This window comes from Cylas formicarius, unplaced genomic scaffold (genome assembly GCF_029955315.1).
Source record: "Cylas formicarius isolate icCylForm1 unplaced genomic scaffold, icCylForm1.1 PGA_scaffold_2__14_contigs__length_35257938, whole genome shotgun sequence".
NCBI classification, from domain to species: domain Eukaryota; kingdom Metazoa; phylum Arthropoda; class Insecta; order Coleoptera; family Brentidae; genus Cylas; species Cylas formicarius.
This window is the reverse complement of record NW_026844319.1, coordinates 7,186,494-7,205,302: the sequence shown is the minus strand read 5'-3', so window position 1 is coordinate 7,205,302 and position 18,809 is coordinate 7,186,494. Positions and strand designations below refer to the sequence as shown.

The following is an 18,809-nucleotide window of genomic DNA, read 5'->3' as shown; positions in this document are numbered from 1 at the left end:
TTTGGCCACCTAAATATTTACATCAGATTTCCTATGTTCTGTTCAGTAAGGCAACACCCGCTATACAAATGTATGATTGAATCCACACTACTTTTGTATTCGATAAGGTGTGTCATTCTATAATAAACGGGACACCCGGTATAATTTGTTGTTCATCGCGCACCAATAGACTTTAAACTATCCATCGTAATCAATCATAGACATTAATTGCGTCGAACGATGATTACACCTATAGGAGTGCAGAAAAGTTTCTTACCCTCGGAATAATGTACTCGATATCGGACACTTGGTCGTGTGATCCGCGGCCCTTTTTGCTTCCCGCCACTGGTAGGATCTGGGCGGAGCAAAAGGCGAATTGACTGTCGAAAAAGGAGACCACTACGACGGTACCCTCGGCGATCCTAAGCAGAAAGCATGCTGAAAAGGAAAACCCACGTTTTTAACGAAAATCTTTTTGCCCGATCGGAGAAAACGACTCGTCGAAGAATGTTTAATATTGATTTCGAGATCGGTTGTCACGAAGTTCTCGTTAAAACTAAAAGTGCGCATCGCATACGCGGCCGAGAGACTCGTTTTGTAGTCGGGGATTACCTACTCGTTTTCATTAGGTGTGACCTTCCTTAAAAATTCGAATCGATAATTAGCACGGACGAAAACCATTTGGAGTTACGCCGCAGGTCACAGAAGGCACCGTATCGTTGTCGACCCATATACAGGGCGTTATTTTAATTACCCTGATGCAGAATTGATATTTTCTTCGATACAATCAACAAGGAAGTTCGTTCTCAATTTGTATCCCTTAAGTTATATAACGGTAAGAGAATAGAAAGTGCCAATCAACGCATAGAGATGGGTGTCCCTCAAGGTTTGGTTTTAAGTCCTGTACTCTTCATATTGTAAGTAACCATTTGTGGGGATAAATGCCGATAAATTATTTTTGGCTCAAAAACGTATATTACGGAGTATTGCACACATTTCCAAGTTTTCATCTTTTATGGGTTTATTTGCCCACTACAGAATTCTCACACTGGCGAGTCTTTTTATTTTTAAAACGCCATTTCTCTCTTTAACAATTTATCGAATTTTAAGTTAGTTGGTGACGTACATTCTAAGCATACAAGACAGAGCGGTAAGCTGAATGGTCCCTACTGTAGGCTGTCGACGACTTCGAGGTCACGTATTTTTAACAATGTGCCCTTGGAGTTAAGAGACAAATATTTAAAACTTTATCTATTTAAAAAATGATTACAAAACATATTATAGTCTGGACAATTTTTTTCGACTTATTATTATATTATCAGGCGCTACAGGACTACTATGACTGCTACAGGCAACCAGGTAAGGTGTCAAAAATAATTCCAGAGAGTGGCAATAAATGGTTGGTGCAGGACTATAATTAAAATAACTAATAATTAACATAAATATAAACAAAATTTGATGCTTCTTTAGAAATCTACAATAGAAAACATTAGGCACAAAGCACAAAACAATAAATTAAATACACCCGCCTATGACATATGAAATTATACTTCAGAACTGAAATTGGCCAAGTTCATTGCAAACTTTACAGTATTCCGGCATTTTTGTAAGCAATGTTTGAAATAGCAATATACCTTTCCACTTTTAAAAGGTCAATTTTTCTCATAAAATATACGCAAAAGCAGACATAGGACAAGACGCACGTAAAATCGAGGTTAAAATCTTAAATCTATAAATCCATAAATGTTAAATAGCCATAAGCCTTTATTCATTATTTTTTTGTGATTGGTAATGATTGACATAGGAAATATCTTTAAATTTTCATCGGTATCCCGGTTTTTCAGAGGTGAAACTTGTCAGGTTTTTAACCTTCTAACTAACCTTATCGGTTAAGAAGTGTTTGTAATTGAAATTCTTTGTTGTGGATTTGTATAGGATTTACGAAAATCCGAATGAATACTGATGCGACTTACTTAAATTAATCTTTAAACTTACCATAATCTATCAGGACGTGATTTGGATAATTATCGAGTAACTTGGGTACCTCAGCGAAGTAGATCTTCCACTCGGTGAACAGAAGGGCTACCACGTTGACGGCCAAAATGGATACTGCCAGATAAAGTAAGACCTCTTGCCGTTTCGGGGAAAGCAGTCCTATGCATGCGACCACCCCTCCAACGATGCCGATTGTAATATTCTAGGAAATGAAAATATCAATGGACGGACTATTTCTTTAAAAGCAAAACGTTTCAGGTAAGACTTTTTTTTTTCACGACAATGGCTTAAATAGTACCTGGTTCGATTGATAAGTACAGTGTTGTATGCATACCGATGACTAAATATGAAATTTTTTACCCATAAAAAAGAAAGAAAAATATTAAACTACAATTTTTTTTACTTTTAAATAAAGATAATAAACATCTGGTCCCCTATTAATGATTTTCGGGCAATTTATTTTGCTGTTCAAACATGGTTTTGGTGAGTATATTATAAAATCAATCCAGAGCTCTCTAACTAAACGCAAACAAAAGTTAAAACCAATAATGTCTAATACCACTCTGACCGATGTTGTTCGATTTGTTTACCTTTGATATAAATATGTTTGCTTTGATGCAAGGATTTGCGGATAATCATTTACCAATAAAATCATTAACACAACCTTCAGTCTGATATAGAGGAATGAGGGTAAATCGAAATACTAAATTATTAAATAATAAACTAATCGCTTAGCCTGTATTTAGTCGGCAACTGGCCGTAGTTATTTTTATTGTGAGAAAAGACCAAACATATGTTAAAAATTAATTGCGGCTTGACTAAAATTTTTTTTTGTGGAATTATTATATAGCCAGCCTTTGACATATGACATTGTCGAATTGTTTGGGAAGGCGTATCGCAAGTGTCAAACCGGCGAAATAGCAGCCAACGGTTTTAAAGTAAGAGATATCTACCCTTTTCAAAGACATGCCTTTAGTGAGGCCGATTACCGTGCAGCGGAACAGGAGGAACAATTACCACATGGTAAGTTCAACAATTAAACAAAAGTGACGTGATATCTGCTGATAAATGCGAATCATTAGCCGAAGTAAAACAATCTACAGAACAGGGTCTACTTTCAAAGAACATTCCATTCATATAGTAGTTAGTAGTAGTAGGCTCTGGTTTGCTTGAAGAAAATAAACTCTAATAGAGGTCGACAAGCAACAAAATCAACAACTGGCTATAGTTCTTCATACAAAAGAAAACTTGGGGAAACAACAATGGAAAAACCACCAAATCAAATGGTGAAATTAACTTTGAATGAGATTATTAAGAAATCAAAAACTAGAAGACCTAGAAACAGATAGTGAGGGTCTAACGCAAGCTTAAATATGTCAAATTTCTCAGAAGAACTTGCTGTGGAATTCAATTTACACAGAGAGCCAGAAGATCGGGTGACTACCTGTTTTTAAAGGGAGGAAGCGAATTTGATCCCAAAGTGGCTTTTACGTACTTACAGAAACCAAGGCTTTGTCTCTAGACTTAAAGCATATTTATCTCCAACTGTTCTTAAAATACTGTACTGTACCTTTGTTGGTTGTTAGGATTAATTTTTAAACTGGCAACAGCGCGGTTTGGCCGTGTAGTCAAGGAGATGAACGCATCAAAAATAATAAATAAAATGTTGTTATGCGAAAAGGGTCGTTTCGTATTCTTACATTTTTTTCTGTACCGAGACTAACCGTAACCGAATCGAAGTATATCTACGTTAAACTGGTAGTTTATCGCGGGTATACGCAACAGTGAGGGTCTGCTTTAGAAATGCGAACAATTCGATAATCTGTTTCCAAAAACGTTATCCTGGGACGTCGCTTCTTGAACATAATAAACAGCATTAAACACGGATTTTTTGAAACTATTAACAATTTCACAAAATTTTAAAAAAAGGACTCTTTTGCAAACCCATCTGCAGAGATTCGAAGGAAAATTAACATTAAATTATTGACAGATTGACAGGAATGGGATGTTGACAATCCGCTACATCTCTATGGTAACGATATTCAATCTCAATCCTACAGTAGCGTTTCGAATGTTTGCCTTTTAAAAATTTAGTTCTATGAAATAAATTAATGAATAAAATTATTTAAACTTATGATTATACTTAATGTAAAAATAACAAATAAATATCTTAAAAATAATAATAAGGATATACAATTCGAAATATCTAGAACAAATTTCTTTGTTACCAACAATTAAGCTATTGTCTCCAATTAGTTTGCCGCATAGTAAGTAAGCATCTACAAGAAAAAAATTGGAGAAAGTCGTTTTTGACCAATGATCTTCGGATATTTAACAATCAACATGGGTGCTGAGAGAGCGTCAATAAATTTAGATGGGGCATTTTAACGACAGTATTCTTTCAAAATGCCTAGATCTTGTTAAATGTACTTCGAAAACGAGTTAAAGTTAGGAAAATCGCTATTTGGAACGAAAATTTAAAGGCGTGCATTGAAAATCATTTACTTCCTTGCGAAAATATCGATGACGCCGATACCGAATTATAATTATCTAATAACTATATGGTTTGCCGTCGCTGTACTAATTACAAAGCTGTCCTATGCTAAGGCTAAGCCTCTAGAAGCTCGGAGACTCTACTCAGATTTACGTTTTGATTTTAAGTTATTCACAAGAGAAATTGTCTGTAGCTATTTATCATATTAAAAGAATTTTAACATATCCTATGATACCAGACCTCTGTTTAAATTTAAATACAGTTTAAAATTTCACCTTATTGTAAACTAATGTAAGTATTTCCAATTCATAATTAATTCAATTAATTGTGTAAAATGGCAAAATGTTGAAAATAAATAAATAAATGATGAAAATTGCATCATACAACATTGAAACATTGGTGGTCACTATTAATATTCATTGAATTAGACCCCTTGATGTTAGGCATAGAAACGCTTAAAACTGTCCTCCGGGATCCCGCCCCATAACCTAAAATTTATAATTCAGGAACGCTGTTTTCTAATTTGTTCTTCTAATAATTCCTTATTAAGGTTAGATTTGATTGCAAGCTTCTTTTAACTGTAGTCAGATACTTACGACATTATATTATTTGCGAGGCAATACAGCAAGCAACAAATTGAAAAATGTCCGTGAGAAAAGACAGACTGATATTAAATTTTTAATACGAATGTTAACCGCAAAAATGCATGTACTCTGGTGCAACTGGATTTCTAAGAAAATATAGAAAATAATCGCAATTATTAAGTAGTTCGTTTCGAAAACGGATTGCAAAAATTTGTGATTGCACAGTAAACATTTAAATTGTAATTAATGGATTTTTTTTTAATTTTAGTATTATCAAAATATAATCAAATATTTGAAGGTACTCTCTATTAATACGTATTGACGCTAGATGTTTGTTTATAAATTCTTGATCATTTAAATTGTGTTAAATTATGCCTTAGATCTTGCCAATCTACCATAACTAGCTGTGTTATGTTTAGTATTATTATTACTCTTAAAAATTATCGATTTTTTTATAAAATTATTGTTACACTGAAATAATATCATGTTATCGAATATCCCTCGTTCATCTAGTTTCTGCGGAAAAAACAGAAAAGCGAATCAAAACTAACCAAACCTGATTATTTGGTTCAAATAATTACAAAACTACATTTTTGCGTAGCTTCAATTGCTATAAATTGACAAATTAACACATGTTTCATTGTCATTCTTTCATTATTTTTCATTCATTATTAATATTTTTGAAGCACGTATTTTCGGAGAAGATACAATCTTCATAACCGACCGTATCGATAAAAACAGATTACTAATGCGTAAATATTTCCATCTAATACACACAAAACTTTACAGTAAATATTTTCGTGGTAAGCATGACATTAATTTCGGCATTAAAGTGTAACAACCGGTTTATGTTTAAAATAATTGTAGCCACTAATCTGACGAAAATTTCCTCTTAACTTAATAGACGGTGAATGCGCAAGGCAAACTATTCTTATTATTTTAATCAAATACAAGTACTATACGTATCAGTGCAATTATTTGTGCAATTGAATCTAATTGACTAACATTTAAAGTTACATACCGGAACATTGTGTAAGTATATGCGTTAATTTGAATGTGGAACATTCGTTAATAACAATTAATAATAAAATTGCACAGCATTGTGGAAAGAATATATCAGTAAATGTCATGAATACCTTTGCAACTCTCTTAAATACCCTACGTGAAGAATTTTACGTTGCTTTTTGTTCGCTTCATTTCCTATCTCGTGTCACGAAAAATACGCAAGTCAAAACATGTAGAAAAAACTGCCTGTTACTTCCTATGTCGTCCGGAAAATTGCTATCCGGACCGAAAATTAAACTACTTGAATCATTTAATAAAAATATCAATCAGTTTCGAGCTAAGCTTAACAAACAAACAACAAAAAAGTTCAGGGAAACTAGACCAAATTTTCAATTTCATATTTTGTACAATGGTTTCCTATTGGTTTCTGTTATACGTTTGTAACATTTTTACAGTTGCACCTACCTTATTTTGACACCCATCTACAGAGATTTATTAATTTAGATAGGCAAAAACTGTATACGAAAGTGGTATGATTTTTTCTCTACTATCTTCTGACTGTACCAATAAAAACAAATGAGCGCCGCAAAGGCATAAGAAATTAACACCTACTTAAATGTTCCTTTTTAACGCGATTTAAGAATTATAAATAGAAAGTAATGATCACCATTATTGCCTTGGAAAACAAAATATTTTCATTTTAATGTGGGTTATTCGGACGATCAAAAACATTAAGCACTTTGCCTTTTTTATTCAAACAAAGAAAATATCTCACAACCTTTAAGAATCACCATAAAGCATATTGTTCGTCAATTTGAGGAGACGAAAAGTATTAAGAGAAAAACAACAACTGTAGTTGGAAATCAGGAGGAAGAATTAATTAATTTAATTTGAAGGTTGAAAAAAAAATTATGTTTTATTCGTCACACATTTTTGGACCACCCGGTACACCTTCCTAACAATCGTTATAACTAATGTAATTACCATTTTCTCATAACTTTTGAAACCAATGTGATAATGAACTCTATGGTTAACTCACCTTTTACATTAAAATTATGTTTAAATCTGGATTTTTGATTAAATAAAACTACTGGTTTACCTATGGAATAAACTTTCATTTGAGTTATACAAGGAAACAGCAGCCTTTTATACACAAATGGGTGCAATCTTTGCAGTGAACGGATCAAGATTTTTTTTATTCCTTCATTTCATCTCATTGAAACACTACTATTTAAATGAAGAGTTTCCAGAACCTTTTAAAGAAGATCATTTAAAAATTACTTTTCTAAAAAAAAGGGTAGGAAAATCTTCTATTAGGTAATATATATTGCCGATATTTTAATGTTAATTAGAGGAACAATCTAGAACAATGGAGCTTTCCAAAGTGGATGCTAATCAGGGATAATTTAGGGTTTTCCATTGGCAATTCGCAGTTCTAGCAAACATTAATCATCAGTTACCCATGATCCGGCAAATAGGACGGTGTAGAGTCTCAGTTCGCTAACGGATATGAGAAAAAATATGGCCACCATCAATTGACACGCTCCGCAAACCACGTAGAGTACGCTCCATAAGATCTGCAGTGCTGTCCAGAGTTTCTTGCAAGCCAGGCTCATCCCGCCCTAAAATACGAAAATAAAAATTAAAAATAAAAATTCGTTCGGAACCATTACTTTTGAAAATAATATGTAAGATTTTTTTTGCTGAAACCACTTATATAATCAATAAAATGATAAAAAACATCGCTAAATAGACTTTGCCTTTCGGAAAACTGAACCTTCCTCAAATACAAAACATCCAAGTTTTCATCTTTAGAACAATTGAGATCAAAATTACATAAAAACTGTTGAGTAAAAATAATTAATTTAATCACTAATGTCAAAACGCAACTATTAGTTCTGAGCCGGTCATCCACACCAAAAAATCTTTGTCCACGCATACGATTTGAAAACAGCCAACCCGACTCTGGTGCGACCGTGAACTTGACTTTCTTCCTTTGTGTTTTTTTTACGTTTGTGCTTTTTTACGATCTCGTTGGGATCCGATACTTTGACGAGATTGGAATAGATCGTGATATAGACGTTGACCCACTTAACCGACTTTTATGTAAGATTGCCTCTTTTATTGAAAGATTTGGTTTGAGTTTGTAATAATTTTTGGGTTTTGTTTTCTATTTAAAGAGTATTTCACGAGACAAGAAAAAGAAAAAAGTAAGTACAATCGAATAACGGGATTTATTTAGAAGAAATTGTAATTAAACGAAGGATTACTTAAAATGTAATTATACCTAATCGAACGCTGGCAAAGAGAATGGGAAATATTTCCACAAAATTTCCTTTTAGCGTTGAGTTTGCCATGGTTGGTTAGTTTTAAAAGAAAACTTCATATATGTCCTAACTTTTGAAATAGAGGGTGACAAAAATAAAATATATTTTTTAATATCTGTAATACCACTTTAGATATTTTAATAAAATTTAGCACACATGTACTATGTATCAAGAGGCATTATTTAGTGCTTTAACTTTTTTCAAATATACCAGGGGGGTCGTACGGAATTTCATCTGTCTATTTTGATGATTTTTCTTGAAATAAAAATTATTTTTACAATCTCCAATCATTTCCAAAGATATTTAATTTCTTGATTTTTTTCAATCTGATATATGGGTTTCCATTAAAAAAATAAAAGCCACTTCTCTGCACGGTCATACAATATAGATACTCAAGTAATCGTCTATCTGTTTTATTAAAATGCAAACAAAAAATAGAAGTAAGAATACGAATTACGTAAACTCTGAGGTGAATTTTTTAAATCATTATAAATATTTCTTATCATTTTAGTAGGCTGTGTCTGTAAGAATTATTAAATCTGTTGTGAAGGCGGTTATTTGGTAGATGTTTAATATCAGTTTTTAAATTCAGTTCTCCGCATCTTTGGTGTTTAAAATATCCGAGCATGGTTATTTTAAAACAGAATGGTCGAGTTTACTAATGAGGAGTTGGCAAATATGCATTTTAAGTATGGTTTGGCTGATGGCAGTGAGCCGGAAGCTAGGCGATTATCTCAAGAGGACTTTCCTAATAGTCATACCAGATAGGCGAACATTGTCAAATGTACATAAATGGTTGACTAAAACAGCTACTTTGACGGCAAATAATGATTTGAAAGGAACTGTAAGAATTCCACAAATTGAAGAAGCAGTTTTGAAGTATATTGATGAAAATCCTGAACTTAGTACGAGAAAAACTGGAAATAATCTGAATATCTCGCACGTCTTGGGTTGGAAAATTTTGCACTATTTTTTATTGTACCCATATCATATTCAGCGAATCCAAGCGTTAGTGATAAGAGATTTTTCCTTGCGTGTTAATTTTTGTCAATGGTTTTTGGACAACATTGCGCATTATCTTTTGTTTGATCACAAAATACTATTTGCAGATAAAGCTAACTTTTCCAGAAATGCAAACAGAAATTTCCACGATGACCATATTTGGGTCAATGAAAACCCCAGTGGTGCAGTGGTAGAATTTAGAGGAGTTAGAATAATTCTTATTTTAAGAGAAATCAGTGGCTTACCATCAATATCTGCCAAAACAGGTGAAATACCGTACGCCCGCTACACTACAAAATGCTTCTTCATACATAGCATATCTGTGCCAAATTTCATTAAGATATCTATCCAAAACAGATTTTCAAACACAACCGAGTAAATATTCTTAGAAAAGTTTTCAAAATATCCATAAATTCAATAAAAGTCCGACAATAACGTAACCTCTTGTGGTGAAGTGAAAACTTGCATTGCAAATCAACCTGAACTTTAGGAGAAAAAAATACCTCTTATTCTGTGTGGAGAAACAGAAACAGGTAGATTTCTCGAGGTCGATTTGAGAAGTGTCTAAAAAACTAAAAAACACTAAAAATAAATTGCGTGGAGAAAGACATTTGTTGGATTTATTCGACCCCAGGGTCATATAAAATCAGTTAAAGCTTTGGCAGGCTCATCCCAATTTTAATTAAGAGTAAGCTAATTCTAATTAATTTTTGAATATAAAAAAAATGTTAACTATGGCTATTACCTATTTGATATGAGATGACTCACACCATCCTGGACTTACAAAATATACCTACACTCCCAGGAAATTAATGAAATCGATGAAAAAACTACCTACATTAACAACCTTACAAAAAAAGAGAACTGTATAATTTACGTATTGTTATCACTGATCACTCAGAGACCTACTTACAAAAAAAAAGAAATGCAAATAAATTTAGAAAAGAAAAATCTATTGACTCATTAAAATTAATTTGCTTTTTCCTCTAATTCCTAAAAAAATGACCCTAAAAAACGAAGGCAACTCACAAAATAATTCACCTAAACCATGGGTAGAAACAAATTCTTTACCGAATACAGATGCAAAGAGACATTATATTAATAATACAATTATAATAATTATTATATAATTTACTACAAAGCATACAGATTTGAACATATCAGATTTCATTTTTAAGGAAGTGATATTGAATATTTTGGACGAAGAAGATACAATTAAAATGTAGAAAGTGCAATTATGTATAAAGTGTAAATTATGAATTCATGGCACCAAAATGGACATTTGGCAATCATCACAAAATAGCATTAAGGGAGCGTCTATTTCGAGTGATAATGTTCCAATACAATGTTGTTCCCAACAACAGGCGTTTTAGAAGAAATGATACCACTTATTTTACAATCAATCTGATATTCAAAATTAATAACTTGAAATAATGTGTGTAAAATGTGTATTTCATTGATAGAGTCAGTACGAATCAAAATGTCTCAGCACCTAGAAAGTAAGCCATTGTTTGCAAGTTTTAAACTTATTTATTAAGTTTTAAACTTATTTATTTATATGTTAAACCTTTTCTCAAAGAAACTTCCACAGGCTACTGTATTACTTTTTATAAAAGCTCTGGATTCCTCCTGAGTCAGTTTTTGTTGAGTCGAACTATCTAACGTTTCGCAAATTATCCTGTTGGCTTCTTCAGAGCTTGACTGAAACTGCTTCGCAATTTACTCTGTACCTGCTTTTATGTTGTTTGAGGGGGGCGGAGCTAAATGAGGGGCATAAAGGCCATCTCGGATGACTGATTCACATATTGGTGACAGGTAGGGACCTGAGTCACCTAACAATCTTAACCGCGACTCTAACTGTCACCAATATGGGAATCAGTCATCCGAGACGGCGTTTATGCCCCTCAACGCTATAAAAGCAGGTACAGAGTGAAATACGAAGCAGTTTCAGTCAAGCTTTGAAGAAGCCAACAGGATAATTGGCAGGTAAAGACCTGACCCGCGGTTAAGATTGTTAGGTGACCTGTCACCAATATGAGAATCAGTCATCCGAGACGGTGTTTGGTCTGGGTATCTTTATTAACATCGCGTCATTCGCTGCTCATTACCTACACATTATTTTTATTAATGCTATGCAATTGTATATTTAGTTTAAATTTAAATTAATGATTTAGCTGCAGGTAATTTCTATCTTGAAAATACGTTTATCTGGGTAAATGTTTAAAAAGCCAAAATTGGAAATTTGATTAATTACTTCTTTTTCCAAAAATAAAGAACGATACGACCAATTAATTAATTGATCAATAATTTTACCTATACCGTCTTGAGTACACAGTTCAATCATAACTTTGTTGAATTGCAGAATTCGTTTCTAGTGGTTTGCTAAACCAAAATTGGAAATATAGTTATTTCTCGATTTCTATTTATAAAAAAAAAACAGTTAACACTAAAACTAATTACTGAAACTTGAACAAAGATATGCCTTAAAATACTAAAATCCTTAAACCTTGAAAACCTTAATAAAACTGATAGAGGGTAATGGCTGAACACAATAAACTATTTAGATATAGATTTCGATTAGATTAGATACAGATATTTAGAAAAAAACAGACAAAAGTTAGGTTATTATAAACGTTATGACTGGATAGATATACGAGACAATAGGAAATATTATAATATGCAACAAGTTTGATAAATGCCTTTTCAGCCACGAGTGTGATTTGGCATAAGCCAGACTTTAATAAACGAGTAACTGAAGGCGGATAATTTTTCACTGAAGGCGATATTTTTTCTACAACCATTGGTTTCTGGCAAATGCCAAAATATCATCGGTGGCTGAAATCATCAGCGACTGACGATCGTGATTAATGACGTTTTCAGAGACGAGAATTGAAAAAAATAGATTCTATACTCAATTACAGACATAAACACTCGTTTCGCCGTGTTCCCCTCGTCCCAAATAAAGTCGTGACTCAAATGCCATTTACCACACTTGTTGCATAATATACTATTTGTTGTCACTTCCGTATAGATGTGGCAACATCATGCTTAGTTTAAATGGCGGCCCCCTAGATATCATTTCATTTTTAGATTCTACTTCAGAAACAAAACAGATTTTGTTCAGGTTTCCCTATACTTACTATTATCGAAATAAAAAATAATTTCCTAGCTTTTTCAACCACCACTGAGGAAATCTTAATAGTTCCTTGCTTCAATTAGAATTCAGAAAGTCTAACTTTTCCAGGCTGTTCCTGCAAGGATACGAACAATCTTTTTTGGTATATCATTTTAGATGGAACATACAGGGAAGGTCAAAAATACGAGTTTGTACTATAGTTATAGGAACACGGTTTATTGAGTTTTTTAAATAGCACACCCTCCATATTCATTAATTTTAAAATTCTAGGAAAGAAAATGACTCAATTTTTGGTCTAAGCAAGATGTTGCCACGTTTATACAGAGCACATCCATTTGCATTGTCCTGTATAATTTAAAGTAAATCGGCCCCACGGTATATTTTGGCATATAAGATTATTGTCAAAATTTTAATGCTACTTTGGCAACTTTTAACGAAGAATAGAAAGTATTAAAACGTCATATTTTCCTATGCTGCTATTTTGACAAAGTTTGAACAAATTTTTGTCTAATTGTTTAAAAAGGAGCATCCTCTATCCTGTGCAGCTTATTGTTCTTTTGTTAAGGTTTCCGTACACCTTTAAATAGTAAACAACCTTAAAATGCTTAAACTGCTAGTTAGTCATACTTGTTAATACTCCTACTTTCTCGAAAACATCTCAATTCATCACTTTCTTCAAATTCATCTCACTGAATGATAATAATAATAATAATAGAGAAAAATGAGTCTAAACTTCGTCACATTGTCATGAGTTTAGAAATATTTGGGCGTCTTACTAACTGACAGTAATGTATTCCTTTATAAGGGGTGTTTTTTTTCGATGTATAGAACTTTAAGTTGCAATAAAACAACGATGGTTTATTCGATTGACATGAATTTTATTTATCCGAAAGATAATCTTGTGGCATTACATTTTAAATATGATTTCTGGCATATGACCGTCACGGCTGGCGCGAATGTAGTCCAATCTGGACGTTCAATTTTCGATGACTTTTTCCAACATCTGTGGCCGTATATTGGCAATAACACGGCGAATGTTGTCTTCCAAATGGTCAAGCGTTTGTGGCTTATCCGCATAGACCAGTGACTTTACATAGCCCCACAGAAAGTAGTCTAGCAGTGTTAAATCATAAGATCTTGGAGGCCAATTCACAGGTCCAAAACGTGAAATTAGGCGGTCACCAAACGTGTCTTTAAATAAATCGATTGTGGCACGAGCTCTGTGACATGTTGCGCCGTCTTGTTGACATCATGGTTATTCAATTCAGAAATGAAAGAGTTAGTAATCATAGCACTATACCGATCACCATTGACTGTAACGTTCTGGCCATCATCGTTTTTGAATAAATACGGACCAATGATTCCATCAGTCTATAAAGCGCACCAAACAGTCGGTTTTTCTGGATGAAACAGTGTTTCGACATACAGTTGAGGATTAGCTTCGGCCCAAATGCAGCAGTTTTGTTTGTTGACGTAGGAATTCAACACGAAGTGCGCTTCATCGCTAAACAAAATTCGCTTATGAAAATCGTTAATAACGGCAAACTCGTTTTGGGCCCATTTGCCCATTGTTTTAGGAAACTTTCACATGCTACTGTAATTCCATTTACAAATCTAATGAATTCCTCCTACGTCGGTTATTAATGAATCCAACTTGCTGATATTTCGCCAATCCTACTGATAGGGGCTTAACTGAACCTGATTTGCTTTCCACTCTGTATCTGCTTTTACGCTGTTTGAGAGAGGTGGAACTAAATGAGGGACATGAATATTGCACGACTCTAAAATTCCTCGTTTCTTCTTTTTCTTCTTTTTCTTTTCTTTCTTCTTTTCTTCCCTATTCGAGAAATTCTCAACATTATTTCAAATATATTAAAATCCGACAATTTGAAATGAAATTTTCTAATCTTTACTGGAAAATGTTTATCGGGGACACATTTTGTGACGGTCAAATTTATGAAGAAATATTAAGAAAAAGCTGTGGGTTTCCATTATCTCAGATATATTACAAAAAAGTCTTCGACACTAAATGCCGAATTTTATCAGCGGGGTGTAAGTCAATAACTGTTATTTATTTGCAATTAAAGCAACAGCGATATAAAATACTATGGCTATTTTCCGATTAGCTTACTTTAAACAGTCGTTTAACATTTCATACGCTACCGCAGTAATCAACGTTTGCAGTTAATAACGGGAAAATTTAGCAGCATAAAGAAAAACGCCATTGACATAAACCGTTTGATACGCGCGAAATGTAGAACAAAACGCAATATCGCGGCGTAATTATTAAATAAATAAATAAACATATCGTTGGTAATAGCAACAATTACTTAACACTTTTATGCACCGATCGAATAAATTAATAAAAAGTCGGACATAAACAGTTGCGGCTAGGTGAAACTACACAGTTATGTTATTGGCGTAATAAATAACTGTAACTGCAAGGAGCATTTATTGCAAAAAAATAATCGCATGTGTTCGTGTAAAGGGTTATCCACGTTCGGAATATTCCAGGCAAAATTCAAAAGCTTCATATTTGGGATATGTGCGTGTCCCTCAATTAATATATGATAATTTCCCAGCAAACAAAGTAGGTCACATTTTGCCAGTTAAGAGCGTCGTAAATTTAAACCAGTATTGTAGTTTTATTATTGTCTGTAAAAGTGGTATATTTCAATTCTATTAGTGTTATTCCAATCACTTGTATAATGCAAGCTATTTTTATTTATTTTTTTTTTACGTCTCAGCAGAGCGTCGCGTTTGGGGTTCCACAGGGATCGACTTTGAGATCAGTTCTTTTACTTACAGTAAGTAGAATAGTGAAGTAGTTCTTTTTGCAGATGATACGACCTTGGTGTACTCAGACTGTCGAGTGGATCGTCTTACACAAAAAATGAAAAAAAATTCTTAGATTGGTTTATTGCAAACAACACTGATAAACAAGGAAATGCATATTTACTTTAAGATATAATGAGTTTAAAAATACTAAAAAAGAAAACGTTTCCACCCAAAACTCGGCTTATCTTGAATCTTGACATTTAGTGTCCTATGCATTTTAATGGAGGTGTAATTGAAATCTTTAGTTTTTATTAGCTTTCATTTTAAAATTGTATTGTATTTCAACCTTCTTTTTCTATATGGATAAAGAAGTTTGAATTTCAATTTGAATAACATTATTTTTTATCCCTATTATCCATATTAACAAATAGACTTTTATTTTTTTTGTCAGTTTTGGAATCCGTATGAAAAGCCGCGACAAGATCAACATTTTTTAGCTAAGATATACGGTTCATTTTTGACTGTGTCGCACTATACGTGATGTAACTACACAACTGCTCTGACTGGATTATAAGAGCCTAAGAATTGTTCATATTGGAAGTGAAGAGGGTTTTTTAAAAGAAGACTAGTGTTTTTGAAGACTATTCTATTCTGGAAGTAATTGAAGAGATGACGTCAGGTGACCTTGCTGGCCAAGTAACTACTGAATCTATTTCAATCCACCGCTTTGTATAATATTGTTTAAAAAATGCTGTTACTTGTAGTCCAGATTGAAGAGGTGTGCTATCGTGTTGAATCCACATTCATTACCTTACATTAAGAGGAACATCATCCATCAATATTGAACGGTCATTTTCAGTGAAACGTAAATGGCCGTGAGACGTTCCTCAATTATAAACGGACCAATAAGGCGCCACACCGAAAACATATTTTGAAAATGGGATTCCCGAGTTTGTCGTGAGATGCCGTTTCGAGCGAATGAGGCTTCATGACTAAATAATATTATCCGATAATTTCTTTGATTTCTCAATCTACGGATACTAAATTCAAGTCTTGAAGCGTAGTCGGTTTTAAAGCTTGTACAGGTAAGATATGGTACGAGTACAAAGCAAAATTGTGTAAAGTTCTCCAAACTCTCATCCGCGATACGTTAAGTCTATTACCTATTCTTTGGACACTAGTAAAAGGTTGAGCATCAGTCGTATTGAGCAAGTTCCTGTTGAAGATTCAAAACTAGCCTTTTTCCCTCAAACATCGATTGTCATTGCTAAAACCAGTTCAACACGGCACTCTCTGTTTCTATTACACAATCCATAAACAAACTAAATGTCGCCGTATCCTTCAATAAAAAAATTATTGATGTTTGATGTTGATGTTTACTGTCAAAATAAAGGGTGTTTTTTTTCGGTGTATAGAACTTTAAGTTGGCATTACTGTTCAAGATGGCGACCGATTTAACAGCTCAGTTTTTCACGCCTGAACAACGCTTGCAAATAGTGCAATTTTATTTCGAAAATAATGGTTCTGTGCGGAATACATATCGCGCACTACGTCCATTTTATCTTAGACAAAATCGTCCATTAGAGCAGTTAATTCGATTAACCATGGAACGTTTTCACACCAGGTTTACTCTTATTGATAACTCGCATCCACAGAGACGCCGTACGGTGCGTACAGAAGAAGCTGTTGCTGCTGTAGAGTGTAGCATTGAGGAAGACCCGAATGAGTCCATCCGCCATCGAGCCCAGGAATTGGATCTGTGATTTTGCGGAAGGATCTTGGTTTACGTGCTTACAAAATCCAATTCGTGCAAGAATTGAAGCCAAACGATCATCAAGTAAGGCGTAGATTCGTCGAATGGCCCCAAACAAGATTGCCGTTGTTCCCGATTTTCATATGCGAATTTTGTTTAGCGATGGTTCTTAGTTGAATGGCTACATCAACGAACAAAACTGCCGCATTTGGAGCGAAGCTAATCCTCAAGTGTATGTCGAAACACCGTTACATTCAGAAAAACTGACTGTTCGGTGCGCTTTATGGGCTGGTGGAATCATTGGTCCGTACTTCTTCAAAAACGATGATGGCCAGAACGTTACAGTCAATGGTGATCGGTATAGAGCTATGATTACTTACTCCTTCATTCCTGAATTAAATAACCATGATGTCCAGGAGATGTAGGTTTCAACAACACGGCGCAACATGTCACAGAGCTCGTGCCACAATCGATTTATTGAAAGACACCTAATTTCACGTTTTGGACCTGTGCATTGGCCTCCAAGATTTTGTCATTTAACACCGCTAGAGTACTTTCTGTTTGGTTATGTAAAGTCATTGGTCTATGCGGATAAGCCACAAACGCTGGACCATTTGGAAGACAACATTCGCCGTGTTATTGCCGATATACGGCCACAAATGTTGGAAAAAGTCATCAAAAATTGGACGTCCAAATTGGACTACATCCGCGCCAGCCGTGGCGGTCATATGCCAGAAATCATATTTAAAATGTAATGCCACAAGATTATCTTTCGCATAAATTAAATTCATGTCAATCGAATAATCCATCGTTGTTTTATTGCAACTTAAAGTTCTATACATCGAAAAAAAAACACCCCTTACATCCGATTCACAGACACTTTGCAATTTTTAATAATGTTATTAACAGCCGAACGTAAATACTGGGGTAACTAATTCAATAAAGGGCTTTCTTTTCAAATGGTCTTTAAAATTTCAAACTTGAAATGGTCTCAGCAACACACTCCCAAGCTATGACAGTCATGTTGTGTGACACCCTGTATATGGCAAATGCCGCTGAAGAAGAACAAAAGCATAGTGTAATTGTGCGTTTGATTAACCATTGAGCAACTGGCTGTCTGGTAGGTCACTAAAGAAGAGGAGAAAATGTGGGATTATTAATAACAACGTCAAGGGCAATGACTGAATGATATTCTATAACTTAATTTCTGTACAATGTTTAATGCCTAAATTGTATAACAAAATAAGCAAACCCATAAATTGGCCCAAAATGGCTTAAGTTTGGCTTGGCTCTGTCGGTAGTCCCTTTATACACCTACTTAATGAGGTTTTATTACTCTACACTTTTCCGAAAAAGATTTGAGCTAAGTCAAGAGGTTGCCCACTGAAGTCAGGTGTGGTACATAAACCGTGATTAACGATTTCTGGATTTTTATTACCGACGTTGGTTCTGTTTTGGTCGCGAATCTAACACCGTCGACTCCCGACTAAACAAACGCCAGGCATTCAAGGAGAAATATTTGTCAGACGAACAATTACGCCGCTTTTCGCGCGAAACAAATTTATTCGATACGTTTAGGTACGCCACATTTTATCTCCGCGCAGATTCGACTCAAGATTATGGGTTGATTTAATTTCTATTAGCGACCAATTGGCAAATAAGGACTCTAATAATAATTATTCCTGGGACAGAGCATAAGAAGAATGGTATGGTCTGTTCATAGATATAAGAAAGTGACCAATTGCTTTTGAATGGC

At 34.1% G+C, this 18,809-nt stretch overlaps 1 protein-coding gene across 3 annotated transcripts in view; it reads right to left on the bottom strand.

Moving 5' to 3' along the window:
* Positions 1-18,809, bottom strand: part of LOC132698472 (uncharacterized) — a 109,255-nt gene that overhangs the window by 14,516 nt on the left and 75,930 nt on the right. For all 3 annotated transcript variants that reach the window (XM_060664539.1, XM_060664537.1, XM_060664540.1), the window contains 3 exons: positions 7,518-7,679; positions 1,975-2,176; positions 257-417 (listed from right to left, as the gene is read on the bottom strand). In XM_060664539.1, coding sequence (XP_060520522.1) covers positions 257-417; positions 1,975-2,176; positions 7,518-7,673 — 519 coding nt within the window. In that variant the 5' untranslated portion in view covers positions 7,674-7,679. The remainder of the gene's footprint in view (positions 1-256; positions 418-1,974; positions 2,177-7,517; positions 7,680-18,809) is intronic.